Source organism: Plodia interpunctella, chromosome 8 (genome assembly GCF_027563975.2).
Source record: "Plodia interpunctella isolate USDA-ARS_2022_Savannah chromosome 8, ilPloInte3.2, whole genome shotgun sequence".
NCBI lineage: Eukaryota > Metazoa > Arthropoda > Insecta > Lepidoptera > Pyralidae > Plodia > Plodia interpunctella.
Genome location: NC_071301.1, coordinates 5973417 through 5997944, shown reverse-complemented (window position 1 = coordinate 5997944; position 24528 = coordinate 5973417). Strand labels below are relative to the sequence as shown.

The 24528-nt window shown below is 33.8% G+C and overlaps 5 protein-coding genes across 5 annotated transcripts; 3 read left to right on the top strand and 2 right to left on the bottom strand.

Annotated features, from left to right (window-relative positions):
• The first annotated feature begins 2680 nt into the window (after positions 1-2680).
• LOC128672136 (uncharacterized protein) lies at positions 2681-5426 on the top strand. Its single transcript, XM_053749078.2, has one exon. It carries the CDS (start codon positions 2891-2893, stop codon positions 3890-3892), a length of 1002 nt encoding a protein of 333 aa, XP_053605053.1. The 5' UTR covers positions 2681-2890; the 3' UTR covers positions 3893-5426.
• A 233-nt stretch (positions 5427-5659) lies between these two features.
• On the bottom strand, positions 5660-9710 carry LOC128672134 (uncharacterized protein). Its single transcript, XM_053749076.2, has 3 exons — positions 8263-9710; positions 7917-8037; positions 5660-7810 (listed from the first exon to the last, which is right to left on the bottom strand). Exons 1-3 carry the CDS (start codon positions 9624-9626, stop codon positions 7622-7624), a joined length of 1674 nt encoding a protein of 557 aa, XP_053605051.1. The 5' UTR covers positions 9627-9710; the 3' UTR covers positions 5660-7621.
• A 110-nt stretch (positions 9711-9820) lies between these two features.
• On the top strand, positions 9821-16045 carry REPTOR (Repressed by TOR). Its single transcript, XM_053749077.2, has 6 exons — positions 9821-11490; positions 12225-12411; positions 13235-13436; positions 13762-14012; positions 14139-14255; positions 14351-16045. The coding sequence occupies exons 1-6, from the start codon at positions 10756-10758 to the stop codon at positions 14443-14445; spliced, it is 1587 nt and encodes a 528-aa protein (XP_053605052.1). The 5' UTR covers positions 9821-10755; the 3' UTR covers positions 14446-16045.
• A 3269-nt stretch (positions 16046-19314) lies between these two features.
• Positions 19315-21039, bottom strand: PSMG1 (Proteasome assembly chaperone 1). Its single transcript, XM_053749079.2, has 3 exons — positions 20844-21039; positions 19905-20332; positions 19315-19527 (listed from the first exon to the last, which is right to left on the bottom strand). Exons 1-3 carry the CDS (start codon positions 20930-20932, stop codon positions 19355-19357), a joined length of 690 nt encoding a protein of 229 aa, XP_053605054.1. The 5' UTR covers positions 20933-21039; the 3' UTR covers positions 19315-19354.
• An 80-nt stretch (positions 21040-21119) lies between these two features.
• On the top strand, positions 21120-24218 carry Cul5 (Cullin 5). Its single transcript, XM_053748861.2, has 4 exons — positions 21120-21320; positions 21396-21957; positions 22252-23882; positions 24027-24218. Exons 1-4 carry the CDS (start codon positions 21312-21314, stop codon positions 24162-24164), a joined length of 2340 nt encoding a protein of 779 aa, XP_053604836.1. The 5' UTR covers positions 21120-21311; the 3' UTR covers positions 24165-24218.
• Positions 24219-24528: the final 310 nt, after the last annotated feature.

Here is a 24528-nt window from a genome sequence, read left to right as displayed (position 1 = left end):
TATTGATATACCTCTCTTACTTCACAAGCTATCTTCTTATGGTTTCGAAGCGTCTACTCTTGAGTGGTTTCGAAGCTACCTGTGTGACCGTTCTCAATTTGTCAAAATCTACAAAAGTAACGGATCTCCCATGGTTTCGTCTTCATCCCCAGTAAAAAGGGGAGTCCCGCAAGGCTCCATCCTTGGACCTTTGTTGTTCATTCTTTACATGTCAGACATATCTTACTCTATAAAACATGCTAAATTTCATATGTATGCTGACGATCTTCAATTATATATATCATGCAAACCAGATAGTGTTAATTCAGCCGTTACAAAATTAAACAATGATCTTGACCGGTTGAACCAATGGTCTAAACAGAATTTCCTCCACTTAAACCCAAATAAATCCAAGTATATGATACTAGGCACTCAGCACCAATTAAATGAAATTCAATCTCAATCGCCACAATTATACATAAATGGACAGTCTATTACTTCTACTTCAGAAGCTCGTAATCTAGGTCTGTTGATGGACTCTGAACTTCGTTTTCATTCATACATAGTAGAAATTTCCCGTAACTGCTTTTACCGTTTAAAACTTTTATACAAAATAAGAGATTATCTTTGCCTTAAACTTCGTATAAATCTTACTGAATCATTAATTTTGTCAAAATTTAATTACGTGGACTCTGTTTATGGACCGCGACTTTTAGCAAAAACTAAGGCACTCATTCAAAAAGTTCAAAATGCTTGTGCAAGATATTGCTTTAACATTCCACCACGACAACATGTATCAATTCTGCAAAAATGCTAAACATGTCGTCACGCCGCTATATCCATCTATCTACTCTCCTCTTTGGAATTGTTAAATATCGTAAACCCCCATATTTATTAGAAAAGCTAAACTGATCTTCTAGATATCGTCTTGGCCTTCTCATTGTTCAGAGTCACAAATTAACAGCTTTTAAAGGTAGTTTCAAGTATGCCGCAGCTAAAATCTGGAACAATTTACCTCCCCCTCTTCGTAATTTGTCATCTGTTACAATATTCCGTAAACGCATCAAAGAGTTTACTTTATTGCGGCAAATTGAGGGCAATATATTGAATTATTTTTAGGTTCATATTTATACTATATATATTTTTTTTCCATAGCTTCCATGTAATTTATCGTTATTCCATTTTTTACATTTTTTCCTAAGTCATATGTTTAATCCTATTGTTTGCTGTTGTTTGTTTCTGTTTCCGTACATATTAACTTGATACCTTGGCACCATGCTGAGCTGGTCGTCATTTCGGCTTACATATTTTATTCGATCTATATTTGTTACTCTTTTGTATGTTTGGATTTTATGTGTTTGCCGAATAAATGCTTGCTTGCTTGCTTGCTTGCTTGCTTGCTTGCTTGCTTGCTTGCTTGCTTGCTTGCTTGCTTGCTTGCTTGCTTGCTTGCTTGCTTGCTTGCTTGCTTGCTTGCTTGCTTGCTTGCTTGCTTGCTTGCTTGCTTGCTTGCTTGCTTGCTTGCTTGCTTGCTTGCTTGCTTGCTTGCTTGCTTGCTTGCTTGCTTGCTTGCTTGCTTGCTTGCTTGCTTGCTTGCTTGCTTGCTTGCTTGCTTGCTTGCTTGCTTGCTTGCTTGCTTGCTTGCTTGCTTGCTTGCTTGCTTGCTTGCTTGCTTGCTTGCTTGCTTGCTTGCTTGCTTGCTTGCTTGCTTGCTTGCTTGCTTGCTTGCTTGCTTGCTTGCTTGCTTGCTTGCTTGCTTGCTTGCTTGCTTGCTTGCTTGCTTGCTTGCTTGCTTGCTTGCTTGCTTGCTTGCTTGCTTGCTTGCTTGCTTGCTTGCTTGCTTGCTTGCTTGCTTGCTTGCTTGCTTGCTTGCTTGCTTGCTTGCTTGCTTGCTTGCTTGCTTGCTTGCTTGCTTGCTTGCTTGCTTGCTTGCTTGCTTGCTTGCTTGCTTGCTTGCTTGCTTGCTTGCTTGCTTGCTTGCTTGCTTGCGATTTTTCCTTTCAATTTAAGGGAAATATTAGGGTCACATGTTACACCCGTCACTTGTCTGCATTTTATTGAATTACATATTTAAATGGAATTAGTAGGTAATCAAAAGTACCATCCAAAAATACCATCCATGCATATTTATGTTCATCATACTTGTTATCATAAAATAGAGCATATTACGCAAAGCTAAGTGCAGATGGCGCTACTGGTACTAGTAAGGTACACAAACATTGCCAATGGTGGCAAAAAGCGCCAATTTTCAATATAGTTGCATTTACGACCAACGAATTTACGAACACTATTGATAACTATTCCAATATTTGTTGGATTGGCATACTTATATAGTTGCATTTACGACCAACGAATTTACGAACACTATTGATAACTATTGCAATATTTGTTGGATTGGCATACTTATGTATATTATTTTCGACCACCACTTCTTCAACATAATCAATAAACCACTTCCACCTAAAAATTATTCAAATCCAAAATATAAACACAAAAACCGTCTATAGGGTAATCTTCATATACGAGTCGTATATGAATATGTGTCGTCGTATAATACGTCGTAATAAACTACAGAACTCCCTATTCTACAGAATATAGGTTTCTGAAATCGGAAACCGAATGTGTGTGGCCGCGTTTGCTAATGTAGGTACTAAAAAAACAAATGTCTAATTTAAAACTGTCAAAAAATTATGCGGTGACGTAAACGTGTACCTATCTATACCTAGGTATCTTGTTTGAAAACTTTAAATTACTAGTGTAGTGTAATTAACTTTTATTCACGCAAATTTTGTTCAGTGACTATGTAAAAAAGTGGTAAGGCGTAAATAATTAATTAATGACTATATTATACACTTTCTGACTTTATTATACACTTCTGAGCTGCTCTCTCACTTTGTTAAAGTAGGTAATCATGTCGCGCCAAGTAGACGTGAATCTAGTTCATTTATTGGATGGTTTGGGCCTTGAAGGAGAAGAAAATGACTTTTGTGATTTTACAATAGCTGATCAGAATTCCGTAGCTGAATCACAAGGTATTACCCCTACCACGCCTTCAAATTTCAAACCGGTACTTGGCAGTAATGTCACCTACGTAGTGGCCTGTGTTATTATCAATGAACGGAATGAAGTTCTAATGATGCAAGAAGCGAAAGAAAGTTGTGCTGGTAAATGGTACTTGCCTGCAGGTCGCATGGAGAAAAACGAGACCATAGTTCAAGCTGTCATTAGGGAAGTTTTGGAAGAAACAGGTCTTCAATGTGAGCCCAAAACATTATTAGTGGTAGAGACTGCAGGGGGCATGTGGTATAGGTTTGTTTTGACAGGAGAAATAATTGGTGGAGAATTGAAAACACCAGCAAAAGCAGACAAAGAATCCTTACAGGCAAAGTGGATATCAAACCTCCAAGAAATTTCATTAAGAGCAAATGATATTGTACACTTGATAGAAAAAGCCCAATTGTATAAAGAGAAAAATTCAACTGGATTATGGCATCAAGAAATACTGCCTGCTTCAATCCCTCATGTAAAAGATATGTTGAGGTTGATAATTGTGATTAAAAAGAGAAGTACAAACAGGTTGCATGTCCTATTAAGTGAAAAAACATCAATACATTTCCCTATGTGTGAAATGAATCCAGCCAAAAGTGTCCATTCAACTCTGAGAAGGTTCATGGTTGAAATGTTTGGAGCAGATGTAGGACAACATCGCCCACTGGGACTTCTCAACGTGGAAGCAGATCCAGTTTGTGATGGCGTCTGTCTCACCTTACTTGTGGCTTTCCGTTCACCAATGGAAGAAGTACCTTTAATTGGCAAATGTGCTTGGCATGAAGTATCACGAGATATTGAAAACAAATTACTTTCTGTGATTTCTAAAAAAAATTCCACAATTGAACTAAATGTAATACGTTAATTTTTTATTCATTACTATTTTAAAACTCATCCAGAATGCTCATTTGTTATATATTTGTAAATATTATATGGATATTATACACTTTATTTGAATCTCATACTCATACATGAGAATGTAACATTTTGTTCCCATAAGTACAAACAGTTTTTAAGATTATGTATATGATGATTTTGTCCATGGGCTAATTTGTTGACCAATCACAGTTAATATAATTTGTCATTGTAGAGAAATGACTGATATATTTTATTTACTGCTCTGATGAATTATTTATTCTATAATGATGCTATGGACATATCTATCTAAAAATTATACTGTATTAGGAAAAATATAATGTGAAGAATGTGAAAAAAAAATTATACATGCAAATATATTTTTCAATACAAGAAGACTTACATCACATGACAGTTAGTGTACAAGTGAAAATAATTGAAATTAAGTTTTAAGCGGGAAGGGATCTTTTGTTTCTCTACTAATCCTTTACTAACATAAGATTTAAATTTATAATGTTGTGTCACCTGTTCTGACTTGACCACCTTTGATTTAAATTCTCATTACACCAATTATTATTCTATATGTATTACTCCTGATTAGACACCACATATAACATTCTATCCATAATTTAAAAAAAGCTACACCATATCTTGGAAACTATAACAATTTTTTTTATCCACGGAGTATGGATTTTCTCCAAGTATTAGGTCGCCAATATCGAGACATATTTAGTTCTTGGTTTATATGTGGGCGTATTAGCATGAGAGCTTGTACGCGCTCAAGATGTAACACATTCTTGAACACAATATCGATTGTTCAAGAATGTGTTATATTGTGCTTTATAGCTTTTTGACTAGATAGTCAAAGAGCATGTTTGTCCAAAGTTATGAGTAAAGTCAATTTCATTATCAATACATAAGTATAATAAAAACTGAAAAATTAGATACTTATTTATTTTATGGAAATTCTTATTGGAATGGGCTTAAAAGGGTCCCATACGTGGTGTTGAATGGCGCCGAAGCGACGTATGTTGGGCGAAAAAAATTGCAATGACATATTATCGCGTTTGTGTACCTGTCCATTCGCGCAAATGTCTTTCCACTCATGTGTTACCTACTAAACTTCAAAATGTAAATTAAAATGCATGTGGCGCATGTGACTACCATAAATAAAGATATTTTATTTTCAAATCAGACCAGTAGATACTTTCTGTCTTCTAAAGATAATTTAAAAAAAGTTTTTAGGGATTTTATGCAAAACTTTACTTTGAACTGCACGCAAACCTAGTTGCGGGCATAGCTAGCTGCAAAATACCGCAAATGAGTGATTAAAATATACTGTCCTGTTAAATAAGTGTTCTAGAATAGGTAGGACATGACATTTATTTTTTCTTTACTTATTAATGAGGGCTTTAATATCTGTAACCAATGTTATGTACACTTATGTAATGAACTAGAAGATAACTATTGTTACGGGGATGGTTGTTTTTTATTTAACTTAAATTATGTTATAATGAAACTTTTAAATAAATTTTTATACAGACTGTGCTCCATTACTGATGAATACACCTAATAAATTTTGTCAACCTCATAGGGGCATTAAATAGGTACTTTGGTTCCAGATGCTTCGTGTAATAAGTACGTGAAATTCTGCACTCTAAATTTAAAACGGCATAAAAAACAATAAATACTTGAAAAGAAGGTTCGTATATCATCATACGTGCTTCAATCTGTTCTGTCATGCATGAGAATAGGGAAGGGCGTCATAAACAAATAATTATTTCATTTATATGATTTATTAAAGCGATACAAAATCCTTGCACTGACTAGATAAATTGAATATACAACCTATATGTGTATCCAATAAAACACCCAGATAATAGATAGAAATGCAATTAAATAATTAGGTACTTAAGATTTGATAAACTATTTTCACGATAATTTCTTTTGTATGGGTAAATATGGTTTTACTACACAAACTAAGCGAAATTGAACAATTCAGCAAAATAAAATTATAGGTGATATCAAAAACTCGATGTCAATCACAATGTTATTTATATTGGTAAAAGGAACAAGGCTTGCGATTTTGTTGCCTTCCAAATGTAAAGATTATAGTATAGGTAGGTATATTTTAGAGAATTCGATCAATTCAGCACATTAGATCTCGTTGATTCGATTCTATATTTTGGTATAAGATATGAAGTGATATTCTAATTACCTAATTCTCATTAAGAACTAAGAAACACTGCTGGTCGAACACAATGAAATATCTTTTGTGAATAACAATAAATAACTTCATAATTTGATGCAACCAAAATAGTAAAAAACTGACCAAAAAGTTGAAACAGTAAATTAGACAAGTTGTTAATATTTATTTCAAGAACTACTATTCGCTCTTAGATAAATCTACTATACTTACGGCAATGTATTTGGAAAACAAAATTAATCTACATAATATAACGGTAACAAATAAATAAACACTGTGATTGGAAAAAAGAAAAAGAACAAATATCTATTTGTAACTTCATCATGTTAATTTTTAAATAAAGCCGGCGTCATTTTGAATGTTTGCGGCCACTAACCAAACTATGTTTTTGTAAAGAGCAATCAAGGGAAACAAACTTTAATATGGAGAGTAGGTAAACGGCACAACAGCTGAAATGAATACCATTTTAAATATTTTGCAACAAAAAATATTTTTATAGAATGGATGTTCATAACTCATTAAGTCGAAGCACAATAGGGTGTCAGGTGGGTAGCCACCCAACCAAAGTGCATATGGTCGATTGATTATAGGTCATTATCGACCATATCATAAAAGTAAATAGCAATATATAATAACAAAAAAGTAAATAGATGAATGAAGAATTACTTCTTCATTCATTTGTTTACTTTTTCACCTATCTCTGATAAGCCAAATATTACATGTGATGGGCAAAACGATGTCCATGTAATCGGATAGCGCATCTGGAGAATGAACATAACATGAGTCGAAATCAATTTTGGCAGCAAAAAAAAGCCAAATGTTTCACATGCGATACTGTTTGGCTGTACGTGGTTTCCAATAAAATTTGTTTGGCGGATTTATAATTTCCGTACGCCACATATTGCTTGCAATTCGCAATGACGCCACTGCTCCATACAAAATAACCCAAACCCCTTTAGAATATAACTTAGGTACATACTTTGATTATAAAATATGTAATCATATGATGGTAGTATATATAATTAGTATGTATAATTTAATAAATTAAATTACAAATCTAGCCATTTATCATTTCAATATTGGTTCATCACCTTTGTTTTCAGTGTGAAATTGAGTTTGAAAAAACATGATTTCTCATCATAATTTTTTGAATGATTTTGTCTTAGATTCGGAAATAGAAAAGCTAATTTAAAACAGCTCAATCATTCTACTATTATTTGCTAACATTCATGGAATTCAAGCAATCATTATGAAGCAGATTAATGTCATCTTTTAAAAATATATTATAATACCTATAGGAATACATATAGTATGTATTCCTAACTAATACTAAGAATAAAACATAACAGCTTGCAAAATCACATGGGCAACATTGCCCTTGTCATGACCAATAGGGTTAGACCCTCACAACGGACCACAAATAGTCAAACTTCCGTCCTAAAGACCAAATTAAAAATATGCTGATTTGAAAAAGTAACGAGACCATAAGAGAATACCATGAAACAGTAATCTAATGTTAAGTTCGGCAACCTGTTATCCTTCTAGTTGAATTCCTTGTATCCAAGCATTGAGATCAGCAGAGCCTGGACATTCAATAAGGTGCTCAGCTTGTTCATCAGGAGCTAGCAGCCGCTTAGCCATCCCCTGACCTGATAAGTATGCTCCATGGGCTGTGGAGTAGAAGCTGCTATGGGTATGCTCTCCAGCAAAGAGCAATACAGGCTGGAATTAAATAGTGCATGGTATTAGGTTAAAATAAAGATGTTGCAGCATACCTTATTTTTAATTCAATGTTCATAGAGAAAGCAAAAGTTGTTCTAGTAGTTACCTTTTTATCATGAACATTTCTAAATAATGGTTGGGCCAAGCTTTCAATATCACTCTGGCTGGCTCCCACAGCAATGGCAGTGTATGATCCTCTTGTGAATGGTTGTTTGTGCCAGCTCGTACTGAAATTAATAAAACTATATATATTTGATAATACCTATTTATGTTTTATACTATTTGTCAAATATAATAAAGACACAGAAGTGTCAAACTGCTTAAAAAACTAAAAATGTGATGCAAATTTTTAAGGAAATTATGCAAAACAAAAATAATTTTGTAACATAAAATGTAATATTAGACCGATGAAGCAAGCTGAGCATGACACAAGTATAAAAGTTAACACTCACCAAACACATTTCTGGGGTTCTGGAACAAATGGATCATTTAAAAATTTTCTTAATATTTTTGTGCATGTTATGCCAACCTCTTCCATTGATAAGGTCTCCATGTACTCTGCCTCTTTTCCTGATACCCATCCCAAAAGCAGTGTCTCAGAAACTTTACTAAAAGAATATATTTTTTTATACCATGATTCAGAAATATCTTCAGGAACTGGGGAGGTCTCCCACAATAACATGATTTCGGTTACTTCTGGATTTAAAAAGGGCCGTTCATATTCCAAAAAAATTTTGTCTACAACTCCAAATAATAACCGTTCAATAGCTTCCATTTTATATTGAGGTAAAGAAGGTTCAAATATACTGCCAGCATTTTCTTTCAAAACACCTAATGGAATAGTACATATCACATGATTTGCAAAATAACTTTTTCCATCTTCACACTTTACTTCAACATATTTCACACCTTTTTTCTTTGGTTTCTGAGCTCTGTCATGTATTACAGACCCTTCACTGGGATGAGTTTGGGATTCATTAATCAGGTTAGTACTTTTAGAAATATCCTCTATCACAGTCTGGTCAGAGTCCTCTGATTCTTCACCAACATCATCTGCAGGATGTGAGCCATGCTGATCTGTATCCCATATAATTGTTTTCACTGGACTATTCATTATTATTTTGTCAGGAGATATTTTTGTTTTTAGTGGTTCAAGAAGAGAACTGAAGCCTTTAGGTATCATAATATTACCCCCTTGTAATTCTGTATAGCTACCTAATTCCAAAAGGTCAATTTCATCCATGCTATTGCATCCAGATATACAAGTTTCTCGCTTCAACAAGCAATCAAAAATTTGGCGCCTTAATTTTTTTTCTTCTGATGACGGCAATCGCTCTAAATATATGGTTGCTTCCAAATTAATATGTTCACCCACACTGTGTATATCGGGTGGAGGCAGATATTGACATAGAAAATACTCTTCGCAGCGTCTAAGAAAGCAGACATAGGCCTCGTGAATCTCATGAAGAACGCCAAACGGGACTTGCTTCCCGTCCTCGGTAGCCGCTATAACTTTGTGCGGTTTAGGTATGTTTATAATATTTACAAGACTGTTCGCCATTGCTAATTCGAATATTGGGTTACCCAAAACACCGTGTATCCAGTTAGCTCCCAATTCAACATTATGGTTTTTCATTGGTATTGATATTATACGGCCACCTATACGTTTCCTTGCTTCTAAAAGGATGAAGTCTTCCATACCATTTTGCACAAAATGATTGGCGGCGGACAGTCCAGCCATACCGCCGCCGATTATTATTACATTGCACTTATTTGAATCACATTTTGTACTAGAATTTAAATTATCGTCACCCATAATATTTATAATGGAGAAACAATTTTGTCAATCCACGTTTGACGTTCAGCTGTTACGACATTCGACATACTTTTATTTTTTTTACAGTATGTAAAGCAAGCTAAAGATTTTTGTCTTAAATGCCTTAATAAAATCCAAAGATAAAATCATAGGAATGAAACCAAAGACCAAAAAACTATAACTGGGTATCGAATATGGACGAATGTAGCAACGAATTGACGGATCAAAATGGAGAGAGGGTCGTGGAAGACTCCTAGTCCTAGCGAGCTGCAGAAACACAGAAACTGCATTATAGTGGCTTTTGCTTCACTTTCTTCTTGATAAGTTCGGTTCTTACGTTCAGTATTTTCGTGGAAAATCAAAACCAGGTACCTACTAGCAGATCCATCTAGCTATAAATAAAATACCTGTTTAGAATAACAGGTTGAAGGAAACATCATATTTCCTATACCTGTTACGCGTATTTTGTTATGCATGCACTTGTCTACGTCTCTACGTCAGAGTTACCCCCTTTCCTCTTCCGTCTTTCCTTTGCCTGGCATGTGCAAAAACATTCAGTCTATCTCTTTTCTTTTTGTGCATATCGGTATTATCTGTCTCTTTTCGTTGACCTTTGAATATGCTGAATAATAATAATATAAAATCTTTGTTTACTTCTCGACTTGTACCATTGGGAAGCGTTTTTGTTATTGTGTGTGATTAAAAATTTCAAATTATTGATTAATCATATTCCAAAATTGTATCACCTATTCCTTGCTGGAATGAGAGATGCTAATTTTGTGAATAGCATTATTGAACATCTGTGAACTTGTTCTATTTCTTCTAATTCGATATCGAAAAGTCATTGTGAATAATCAAGTGCTTATACAAATTTTAATTCAATGCTAGTGGCATATTTCGTTATGTAACTGAAGGATATGGTAGTTATACGGTGTATAAGTTGCAAAAAATAAAAAAAATCGAGGTTTTGTGAATCAAATGGTGTTTGCAAGAAATAAATAAACATTGGAAGTTACGCACAGGACACGTGGGTCTCGAGCTGATTAATCGATAGAGACGTAAGACGCGTGCGCCAGTCTCTATCAACGAGACGATTATTTGCCAAGGTCACTTAACACAAACACGTGCAATGTCCGATTCTATTTACACACATGAATTTCTTCTAGAGCCTGGTGTGGAGATAAAACAGGAGTCACTCCCTCCCTTCGAGTTAGGTCCGATGTCCGCATCGGTACCCATTCCTCAGCGCCGTACCGACCTCGGTGACTTCAGTTGTGATCTAGATTTATGTCTACAGGACTCCTTGGCCGGTTCCTTCCACAATGTACCAACAATGCAATACAACAAATTAGCTTTTGACTCTGAAAATTCAAAAATGGAAATTTTGAATAAAATGGATGATGATGATATATTTCAAGTAGATAAAGCAGACCTAATATCAGGTCCAACTCTTGCAGAATTGAATGCAAATCCAGACACATTGCTAGAAGACTTGAATTTTGAAGATTTGTTGTTGCCAGAGGAAAATGGGTACTGCGTGCAGATTGGTGGTGTCATGAGCGGATCTCACCACAATACCATACAACTATCAAACCCAATGGTCGCTGAGAGTCCTTGCAGCCCATATAGCCGAGCACAACTTGCTTTTTCACCTTCCAGTCAGCATAGCTCAGCATCTTCTAGTTTTGCACAGCCTGTGAATCAGCTGCCTGAGCTGCTAATGCGTTTGGATGGCTATGGAGGAGAGATTGCTTTGGGGCAGTCAGTGCCTGCATCAACAGTGTTGCCACCATTTCCCTCAAGCATCAAACCTCAACAAGCACAGCTGTCATCATCAGCCCCGACACATCTTACTATGGAACAGGTAAGTAATTACATGATAATTTTAAGGAACAATTGATATTTGACATTTAAGGTATTTCTCATGTTACTTGGATTAAGTGATAGTGACAGGTTCAAGCAGGAAAATTATAATGTTTATTGGTAATTGATTTCGTAGCCTACTGTTATGTACTTTTTGGATTGAATAAAATTAATTAGCTACTACATGTTGAATACAACACAGTGTTCATACTGCATGAATAAATGAATGTGGAGGTAAATATGACATGTATTATGTATAGGTATTTAGATAATATTTTATATAGGTAATGTTAGTGTCCAACAAAATTTATTGGAATGAGTTCACCTCTGATTTTGTACAGTACAAAAAGTGTCTTCACTCTCTACTTAAAATGAATATAAGTATGTTTATATGTATATACACTTTAATCTCTGGACCTAGTCGGATTTGTGATTTGTAAACTTCTTTTTTGTATCATCGTATCAAGCAACATAACTGAACAAGTAAATAAAGAGTTTCAACATATTGCATAATTATTATGAAACATTTACAATTTACTTAATCCTTTCCAACAGTTTCTTTCTTAAAAATTGTTTGTTTGTAATAAGTTTCTTGTGCTATAAATAAGTACATAAATTAAAATTGATACAGGATTGATACATCTGCAACAGCATATTTTTCCCCTATAATCTTATAGTCAACGGCAAATTAAAAAGATAAATCACAATAAATTTAGAAAAAAAAAAAATTTCCAGATTTGGCAACGCAGGGAGCCACGCAAGCATTTATTATCAACCAGTTCACTTGCTGAAGCTGGTTCAGCATCGTCTCTCTCTGGTGGTCTGCTGAGCCCTGTTACAGGCGACTTCTCACAGGATGAAGATGACAGAGATGTGGAGTCAGATGAAGATAGTGATAGATATGAAGATCTCTCATCTGATGGTTTGTAACAATATAATTTCTTTCTCATCTTTTGCTGCTGCTGCTGCTGCTGATACTGAGACGCCGTGTGGCTTGGGGTTAGCGTAAAAAATATAACCTTACAATTTTTCAGTTTCGGCTGTGATTTTACAACCAGCAACCTAAGTGACAACAACCCTTGGGAATACTATTGTTGCCTGACAGTTGACAAATCTACGTGTCCCTTAGTCCCCTCGACATCTATGAAGTGGTAGTATTGTAGTGCTGAATCACACATACTTTGCAACAATTTAATCACAACTATGAAATACTAGCTGCATCCCAGGGCTTCGCTCCTGTGGGAATTTTGAAAATTACCCTATTTTTAAAAATTACCCTATGTGTTATTCTAGGTTATATCCTTCCTACCCATTTACAAAATTTCATAACAATCGTCCTCTCAACAAAAAATAGATTAAAAAAAAAAAACAATCGTCCAGTAGGTTTTGCGTGAAAGAGTAACAAACATTCGCATTGATAATATTAGTAGGATAATTTTGTTTTTATGTGCAAAAATCACCAGCAGACAGATCAACAAAACTGTGTAGCTAATATAAACAAATGTGAGACACACTGGTCTCATACTAAATATTTACCTTTGGAAAACCCACAATTTCTATTACTATTTTATAATTGTTTTCCTTATGTTCTTTGACGTAAACAAGAAAACGAGTGGAGTAATAAATACTTTGTATGTTTTTTACACAGGTTTTTTAGCTATCGACCATATTTATTATTTGTTATTTCCAAAACATATGTATCTGTGATAAGTACTTAAATAGAATATTTCTTAAATTTAATTCAGAATCAAATGACGAATCGGAATCGAAGCAAGCGCGTAACGCCGCCAAAAAAGAAAAATTTTTCTGGCAATATAACGTCCAAGCCAAAGGGCCGAAAGGGCAGAGATTAGTTTTGCAGAAGAAATCAGAAGATCCACATGTTTTAAATTCAGTCACAGATCCAGTTTTTAGTCCTAATTGCAGTGTCAGAGGCATTAAACACAGGTAATGTGTATCAAAATATTTTAAAAATTATATCAACAAACTTGTAAGAACTGATATTTGTGCATGTTGATCATAAAAATAATGACATTTACAAAATAATACTCATAATATTTACTTTCATTATTTTGGAGTAGCAAACACTAGTAAAAATAACACATATTTAAATTTCATTCTCTGTCTGGAAAATCTTCATTTCACATAATAATCTTCATTACCATTGTCGAACATGAAAGAAATCAAGGTTTCATTCAAGAAGATGTTGTTTTCAAAATCTGATAATTAAAAAAAAAATATTTAGCACATAAATCTTTATTCTGTGTTACAGTGGAAAGGCCAGAAAAGGGGATGGAAATGATCTTACACCAAATCCAAGGAAGTTGTATTTGATTGGAAAGGAGTTGGACAATTTGGGCAAAGTGATTAACGACATGATTCCAGTGAGCGAACTACCATTCAACATCCGGCCAAAGACAAGGAAGGAAAAGAATAAACTGGCATCTCGCGCCTGTCGTTTAAAGAAAAAAGCACAGCATGAGGCTAATAAATTAAAACTATACGGACTGCAGCAAGAGCACAGTAAGTTTATTTGTTTAAAAGATATCAACACAATGTGTCCAACATAGTCCCACCTCAATCTTTGGAAAATATTTTCTAAGGTTTTAGATTAATTATTTATTTATGTGTAAACAATTATATTTCCAGAACGTCTGCTAAGCGGCATAAATAAAATGAAGCAACTATTGGGAAATAGAGTGACAAATCCTCAGAATAATGTAGACTGGTCTGCACATTTACAAAATATAGTCACTACAGCTACAGGTGAGATTCAGATATTAGTTATTATGATATTGGATTGAATGAATTTATAATTTTGTTTCTGGATTGAGTGTTAATAATTTTTATTTTTATTCCAGAGGTTAAAATAGCTGGTAAGACATCTGAATTCGTCAACAAAATACTGGACAACGTTAAGTCGGGCCAAGGGAATGGCGGCCTAATTGACATATAGAAGGTAAACCAATCAGATGTGAATATTTAACGAAAGGCTGTTCTATGTACCTCCAAAGTTAATTAGAAAGATTTTAATATCTATCATAAAAACTTAATATTGTCCCAGACAATTTTATTTTTGTATGGTATCAACTGTAGCATTAGTCAATAAAGCTTTATAAGGCAACTATAACAGGAATCTATATATATTACATAAAATGATTACTGTTTATTGTCATATTTCGTTTCATACTAAGTATAACATAAGTTGGTGTCTATGTCGTCATATGTTAAGTACATGTATGTAATTTTGTATTATTATAGTAAAGAGTATGTAGCAGGGCACATGATAAAGTTTTAATAAAAAAAACAATAGGTCATCGTTTTTGTGAATATAGAAAAACTCAAGGACGCAGTGTGAAATTTTTGTTCGCATTGTTGCACATTGTTCCCTTACACATTAAGTGGGTAGTAAGGATTATAGTAAGTATGACAACAGCACTTACCTAATTGTGATGTACGTCAAGGATAATAAAAAGGATACTTTTACTACTTTAACTCTAGATTTTACTTGCTCTTTACGCTACATAATATAGAATACTAGATTTCGCCCGCGGCTTCGCCTGCTTGAATTTCGTAGTAAAATCTCGGTCATTCTTTTAACGCGTATTCTGTAAGACTGGTAAAAATATATGATTCAAATTCGTATTTTTACTCATCTTTAGTTAAATTTTTTGTTTCCCGCACATGTCTCGTCTGGCAACTTGTCCAATCCCGCTTCGTTCTATGTAGGGATCCCATACCGTTTCCTACATATTGTCCCATCACGTTTTCGCAGTGTATCCCGCCCCATTTCCAACTACTTGCCTCGCCCATTTTCCACTACGTGTCTCCGTCCCATTTCCTGCTCCGTCACCCACTCGCGCTGTCTGCAACGCGACGCGTCCACGACGACGTATTACGTCCCGTTTTTTTATTAACCACAAACGTAAATCAAACATTTTACGGGTTTCTCTTCAAAAATAATTAAGTTTCAAGTAAATTTTCACCCCTTCATCATTCCCCTAGAGATAATTTTCAAAAAATAGATAATGCATTATTATATTTTCTTCTTCCTCTTACCTAACATACCACACACGCCCCGGGGAACCTACATGCCAAATTCCAGCTTCCTACGCCCATTAGTTTCGGCTGTACATTGTCTGTCAGTCACTCAGTGACTGAAGAGTTTTATATCTATTGATTGATTATTTATTTATATATTTCTGAAGCGGTATTCGGTACGATAGTATGTATAGATAAATTTTAATACGCCATGCCTCAGTTTTGCCACATGCTTTACTGCGGTATACGATTATATAATTATGTAAAAATACACGTACATTGATACGTATAATAAATTTATCAGCGTCTCCGTCAGTTATTCGTACCAATATGAACTAAATGAAACTATATTCATTTGATGACCTACTTTGACCCAACTTTATCTTAGTGTTTTAAACACATGCACATTTGTAATTCAGTAAAACATAGGTTGTGTGCCAGACATCAATTATTACGTCACAATCTGGTTAGGTCATACGTCATACAATACGAAAACAAAGGACGGTGCACAAAAAGAAGAAGAGTACGCGAGCGTTTGTATTGTTTAAAAGTTTAACGTTCGTATCCATCACAATTTCATACAAAAAAGTACACGCGTGCGAACGCAAACGCATGTCGGTGTGCACCGGCTTTTGATACACCATTTTTGTTCAGTGATTTCTAATTTAGAATGTACTTTTCAGGATAGTAAAATTGTTCATATGTGTAGTGTACGTTTTCGATCAGGTTTACGCCGCCGCAATGTGATTAGTTAGCTGCGTCCAGCTGATCAATTTTTCTATATACCTTTTTCTATTCGATAGGTATTTAAAGCCGGCTCTTATTTTACTGTGATAATTATCTGCATTAAAACTTACAAACAGGTAACACCAAATCTTGTTAATTATAGTAGGTGTAAGTGTCTAGTGAGTAAGTGCTTTCGTATTTCGCTATAAGTGTAAATATTAAATATGGGGAAGAATATTACATTTGATGTGATTGTTACTTTTACATGATACAATTTATTAACATAATTGACGTATAGGATAATAGGATGTAAAAATAAGGAGAAAATTAAATAGAAAATATTTATTGGAAAAAAAACATTACGAAGTTATCTGATCATTTTAAGCTTAGTATACCTAAGGTTTGGGAACCTGAGGGATGAAATGAATTGACATCATTAACACGTGTATACACCCAGTATTTTCAAGTCCGGCAAAACCCCAACTAATAGATGAGTTGTCGTCAAACTTTTTCGGAAAATACTGGCCGTAAACCCACTCAAGTTGGAAGTCAGTCTTAATAATAATAAAAAACATAATTTGTGACTAAATCCAAATCAAAAGGGACCTTATGGCGCCTGGCACTTAGGTCTTTATTTCCGTTGTTTTAATAAATGGTCTGTGTTCGAATACAAAACAACGGCAATAATGGCGTAAGTGCCGGGCACCATAAGGTCCCTTATGATTTGGATGGCCACATTTTATCAGATAAAATTTTCGAAATCATAATATGATGGATCAATCTTCTCAAAGGCGAATATAAACTTATCGAAACTTGGATTCGGCGATTGAACCTCGCGCGTTGCTTGTTCTCAGGAAGCGAATAGTTATACTATAAATGCGAAAGTCATGTGTGTCTGTCACGCTTTCACAGGTAAACGGGTAAACCGCTGGGTCGATTTTGATAAATGTGAGGTCAAACAAATATTACCACGGGTGGAGCTGCGGGCAATAACTAGTTTTATATTATTCTTATGAGAAATAGTTATTCGACATTTACTTAACCCTTAAACATGAATTCATAATTTTGGTCTAATTTAAATAAAATGTTAACAAAGTGAAAACATAAATTTATGTTTTCACTTTGTTAACATTTATACCTAGGTGATGTCATGAGGGTCTAATCCATGGAACAAGTGATGGAAATAGTTGATTACTTAATTTAGAATTCGGTGTCGACTCATTATTTTATATTCACTATTAACGTCAATTAATTTTTAATGAACCGTCATAACTTGTACATAAGTATATTTAAAATCTAAAATAAATGATATTAGTATTAGGTTACACTTAGAATAGATCTGCAAACTGTATATTAAGCTAATACATGTTATGAACATGTTTATTATTATAGAGTCATCAGATTATACTATACTTTCTATATAATTTCGTCATATCAATAAATTGTTGCTGTTTATTGCGAATATTATACAAATAAGTAAACTATTTATTATTTTGTTATTGGTTATTGAGGTTTATTAAAAATCTTCTATTTATCGAAGCAAACAAAATGTTTTGACTACTTTTAATACACGTACATTGGTACGTATAATAAATTTATCAGCGTCTCCGTCAGTTATCTATAGGTTCTGGGTTTTAAATGTATCTACTAAGTACTATTTCATAAATATTAAACTAGAAATTAAAATTGAAGACCATGTTTGCCATAAATATTATATCATGAATGTCTCGTAATTAATATTTTTTTATTATTGTATGTTTAATTTCTTTTGGCAATAAGAAAACGGGGTGACCGGATCGCACAAATTATATTTTAAATTCATCTAAAATCAAGTTGAATAAAAGGAATATATTAATCATAGCGATGTGCTTCTAGAGCTTGATCGGCCACTGACTTGTTTGGGACTATTTAATTGTCATAAATGGATTTAATATGAAGAATTATATACAATAATAGTTGTAAAGGCATACTAAGAGCAGACCTACATACATTTTCATAATTTCGTGTAGTGTAAGTAGTTTAAATTAGTGCCTCCTCAATTAAATTACATTTTTATCAATATTCATATGCCTTTGTATTACGTGGAATTCGTAGTAAGTTTGACAAAGTAACTAGTCTATTTTATATACCCACCCCCAGCATAACTTATGTGGTTTATATATATTTATAAACAATATACAATAATAAGGAAAAAAATGGAACTAAATAGATTTGTTACCTATTTTGTCTTTCAGAAGTTTAATGCCTTGTGTATATCGCATTGTACTGAAAAATAAATTTGTTCAATAAGCTAGTCATTTCAGAGATTCGGGAAAGTATATCTGCCGACATATAAAATTGCCTGATGACTGCTAAGTATAAAAGTTATCTATAACATTATTTTACACATATTTCTTTTTAATTTTTGTTGATAACACCCAAACATGTAGGTACTCTTTTTTTGCACTCGATTTTGGATAGTTGCAAGAAGAGCTATGTACATATCCAATAGGAAGCATTTGTTATTTTTTTATTGTATTCTGCTCTAAGTAAAAATGGGTCATTTTGTTTTTAATTACTATGTGTTGATAACTTGATTTTTTGAAGTAAAACCGGTCTGCGATTCATTAGGCTGTGTATATGTATGAATTCATTGTTTTCATATTAAGTTTTTATTTTCAGTCAAATAAGTATTTTAAATCATTTTTTAGTATGGGTCTTCACCAATATTCATTCATATAATTGCTATTTTAATGGGCTAATTTAATGTTGGTGTTTTCCCGAAATTATATTGTGTTAAGTGTATTGACGTTGAATAAAGTTTTAATATTATATACATATGGGTTTTATTTAGGTTACTTATATCATTTCATTACATAGTATAAAACAAAGCTGCTTGCTGCTGTCAGTCTGTTGTGTTTTTTTTTAATAGAGGAGGAATGTCTATATGTAAATAACATGCATAACATAGTAGAGAAACACTGATAATTTTTACCACAATACAAACAATTTATAAAATTAAAGTCTTAAAATTCTCAAAGCAGTATACGTAGAAAGTTAAATAAAACACCTACAACAATTTTATATATAAAAAAAACAAATTTATTAACAATGTCTTGCTAAATGTAAAGATTGGAATTGAGTATAGTATTGGGTCTAGATGCAGAGTTGTGGATAATATTTAATTTTTTCAGTAAATTCTGGACTTCGTCAATCCGATACTCTTCAGGGCATTCCAGGTAGCAGATAATAGCCACACCAGGAAGGTTCAAGAAATCCGACATGCAAATAACTGAAAAAAAAAATGCTTGAGAACTTGTTGGTAATTGTTAATTTATTATCATTTGAAAACACAATTAAAAAAGTATATACATAGAATGCTATGATATGATAGGAGCCAGGAGTTTTATTATTAATGATTTTTTTTGTCTATAATGTAGTGGCAAATAAACTATTTTCTATTTAAATGTAAATGCAATATGTACCTACCCACAGCATAAACAAAGATAAAACTATAAATATTTATTTTCTTACATTTCACAAATACCTATATATCCTACTTCTATAAAACAATTCTTCCTGAGACTGGCTGGATACTTGTAGCCCTTATACCACAATTAACACTAATATTAAAACTCAAATAATAAAATAAAATCAGCTCATAAATACCTCCTGCACTCAATCCAGTTATTATATTTGGTTGTTCTAGCCTCGGGTAATTAAAGTTCAAATACTTTGAGGCCAAGTTACTTGTGAACACAGCTCTAATAATGCAGTCTGTATTAGTCACTTCAGATGATTGATATTCAGCCAGTGGCTTTGTTTGTATTGCAATAACGTTTTTACTAACAAGCAGAAATGGTTTGAGGAGCTCAACTATTTCACTGCTTTGTAATAAATTGTAATCCTTAACAACACACAAATAAGAATTTAAAGATTTTTCTTTATATATGTGCAAATTCACTTTAGTGATTGAATTTAACACCTCCAATTCATGTTGAGAGTGCAAAGCAACTAATTCAGTTAAGTATTTCCCTTCTAGAATAATAAATGATTCAACTTTAGCCAAGATTCCTGTGCTTTCTTGCAATGCTAATCTGCAATAAAAAAACAACAACAAATGATTTGGAAGTGCTCATATAGGTACTAATATATTCTATTTACTTCTACTACGAATATAATCCAACTAATATTATAAATGTGGCAGTTTGTAAGAATGTATGTTTCTCTTTCACACAAAATGATAAGAAATTTGAAAAACAGGTAGAATATAACCTAGAATAACATTGTGTGATTTGTCCTAAAATATTTATTTATATTTTATTTATTTTCACACATAGGGTATATTTTATGCCGAAATTCCCAAAGGAGTGAAGCTCCTAGTATGCTCTATATCTATTATTATTATAAAGTGAAAGTTTGAATGTGAGTGCGTATGTGAACATGTTTTTTACTCAGTCATGCTTAACCTACTGGACAGATTTTGATAAAATTTTGTAAACGGGTAAAATATAAACTGAAGTTTGTTATCCCGAAATCTCTACGGGAGCGGAGCACCGGGGCGCACCTACTGTGGGTATATTATTATAAAAAATATGAGAGATCTACTTTGTAATAGTTTGTTCTGGTACAATATCGTCCCAATCTTCCCATGTGCTTCTACTAGTAGGTTCAACGATTTCTCCAAATGTGGTCATTTTAATGGTAAAAATCACTAGGTATTGCAAAGGGTAACCAAAATAAAAATATCTTCAATGAAAAATTCAAGTCATCAAAACAAAAAAATACATGAATCCCGTCTGTCAGTTCTGTCACTTGTCTACTCAGCCAGACGTCAACTCGTTGCATTATGCCAACATTATAAATCGAATTTTAATGTACATTGCGCACTTTCTACAACTTGTTATTGATAACTGTTAAAAATCACTGGTATTTCGGTAAAACAACTAGATTCTAGGGCTACAAACTTTGCTGCTAGAAAAAACATAACGGTAAAAATAAAAAATAAACCAAGGCAATTTGATTATGAAAATAAAGTGTATTCGTGTTATTTATAAGAAATATCTGTAGATAGTCATGTTAAAGGTAAGAATATAACTAAAGTAAGTTTTCGGACTAAATCTACAATCATTTTACAAATTATTTACAACCTTGTTTCAGGATAAAGGGCAAGTCACGTTTGAGGATAAATGGCCCTCGATGCGTCCAATAGTCCTGAAGTTGCTGAAACAGGAGCCGGTAACGCAAGTAGAATGGCAAGATCTGTTTGTTGCCGTACATTCTGTTTGTCTTTGGGACGAAAGAGGACCTTACAAATTGCGAGATGCTCTCCAGCAGGATATAATGATGTACATAAAACAAGCCCAAGCACGCGTTTTAGCTCAGCGGGAGGATCAGGCACTTTTGAAAGCATACATTGCTGAATGGGGCAAGTTCTTCACGCAATGCAACTATCTTCCTACGCCGTTCCGCCAGTTAGAGAATTCCATAAATAATATTAGCAAGGTGACCAGCTCCAACACGTCAAATTCACAGAAAAAAAATAACAATAATAATATAGAGGACAGTTTAGTACGCAAGTTGATGTTGGATTCTTGGAATCAGAGTATATTTATGGATATAAAACAAAGACTACAAGATTCTGCTATGAAACTAGTGCAGGCAGAACGCAATGGAGAATCTTTTGACTCACAGCTTGTTATTGGTGTAAGGGAGTCATATGGTATGGTATTTTGTATTTATGAGATCTATTATACTTATCATATTTTTAAGTGCCCCTTTCATACATGCCATTTACAATGCATATTAAGAATTGTTGTTTACTCTTTCATACCAAGCTTTAGATATAGCATTAGTTCATCCTAACATGAAGTCTTGTTAAATTTATGGAAATCTTCAAAAACACATGCATATTATGTGGGCTCACCATAAACAACACTAAATGGATATTTAAAAATTTGTTTCATTAATATTTCAAATTTTATTGTATAATAAGTAACCGTTTTGAATTTTTCAGTAAACCTGTGTTCAAATTCAATTGACAAGTTACAAATCTATAGAGATAATTTTGAAGCAGCTTATATGCAAGCTACTGAAGAGTTTTACAAATTAAAAGCTAATGAACATTTGCTGGCAAATGGAGTGCAGTCTTACATGAAGTATGCTGATCAAAGGTTGAAGGAGGAGGAGGCCAGAGCGCACCGGTATCTGGAGCCAGGCAGTGGCAGTGTGGCAGCACTCACACAGTGCTGTGAAAAAGTGTTGATTGGAGAACATCTGCCCACTTTATTAGCCGAAAGTGCACCACTCATCAAAGCAGGGGAGACTGAAAAGCTACAGCTTATGTTTCGTTTATTAGACAGAGTACCTGAAGGAGTTACACCAATCCTTAGAGATTTAGAAGCACACATAGTCTCAGCAGGGTTAGCTGATATGGTGGCTTCAGCTGATATTATTACCACTGATTCTGAAAAATATGTTGAACGCTTGTTAGATTTATTTAAAAGATTCAGTACATTAGTCAAAGATGCTTTTATGGATGATCCTCGGTTTTTAACAGCAAGGGACAAGGCATACAAGTGTGTTGTAAATGATACTACTGTGTTTAAATTGGAATTACCATCATCAGCTCTCTTGCGTGGCACCAAAGGTACTGCTCCAGAGAGCAAGTGTCCTGAACTCCTTGCTAATTATTGTGATATGTTGTTACGAAAAACACCATTAAGTAAGCGTTTAACCACAGAGCAAATAGAATTTAGACTTAGGGATGTTTTGCTTGTTTTGAAATATATTGAAAATAAAGATGTATTTATGAGGTATCATAAGGCACACTTAACAAGGAGATTGATATTAGACTCAAGTGCAGATTCCGAAAAAGAAGAAGATATGGTAGAGTGGCTTCGAGAAGTGGGTATGCCTGCTGATTATGTAAATAAACTGGCTCGTATGTTCCAGGACATCAAAGTTAGTGAAGATCTGAATACACAATTTAGAGGTGAAACAACTCGCCATGATGCTATAAATATTAAGATACTAAATGCTGGTGCATGGGCCCGTGGATCTGAAAGAGTAACAGTAAGTCTTCCCTTAGAGTTAGAGGATTACATACCAGAAGTTGAAGAGTTCTATAAAAAGAAACACTCTGGCCGTAAATTGCAATGGTATCATCACATGAGCAATGGTACCATTACATTTGCTAATTCTGTGGGAAGATTTGACTTGGATGTCACTACCTTCCAAATGGCTGTTTTATTTGCTTGGAACCAGAGACCTTTAGAAAAGATAAGTTATGAAAACTTGAGACTGGCCACTGAGTTGCCAGACCCTGAATTGAGGAGAACTTTGTGGTCTCTAGTAGCTTTTCCTAAACTTAAAAGACAGTTACTTTGTTATGAACCAGCTGTACAGAATCCTAAGGATTTTGCAGAAAATACAACTTTTTGGGTGAACCAGGAATTTGCGCTTGTTAAAACGGGTAAACCACAGAGAAGAGGAAAGATTAACTTGATTGGTAGATTACAGTTGAGCACAGAGAGATCGCAGTTGGAGGATAATCATTCCATTGTTCAGTTGCGAATTTTGAGAACTCAGGAAGCTATAATAAAGATATTAAAAATGAGAAAACGCATCACTAATACAGCACTGCAGGTGTGTAGCAAAATAATATATATATTATTTCTTTTAAAAGTCGCTAATGATAATACAAATGTATATTTTATGATACCTGTTCTGCCTGTGTTTAAAGGAAGTTATGATACAGTTAACTTATATTTGATTTTAATATTTTTTCAGAGTGAGCTAATCGAAATATTAAAGAACATGTTCCTACCTTCGAAGAAAATGATAAAGGAACAGTTAGAGTGGCTTATCGAACACAAGTACATGCGCCGGGACGACGAAGATATCAACACCTTTATTTATATGGCCTAAAATTCCTTATATCACAAGCATAAAAGAACAAAATCAATAAATTATTTACTCGTACTTGCTGACTTTTTAATTTACATTATGATCTATAAAATAGGAGGATCAAATCCACTTGTTTTGCATAATATTTTGTTAATCTAACCTAATAGTATATGTAGCTCTCTTCATTTCTTCTTTCGAGACCCTTAGACTGTTATATTATAGTCACGAACACCTTCCAGTTACTGATAAATGTCTTGTTGAATGTACAGAATATAGGTACACCCGAGTGCCTACTAATTCCATGAGAATATGAAAGCTAAGTGGGTTATAATAATTATTGTTAGAGTTATATTGTTTAAACAGCAAGAGATTTGCTACAAAAATT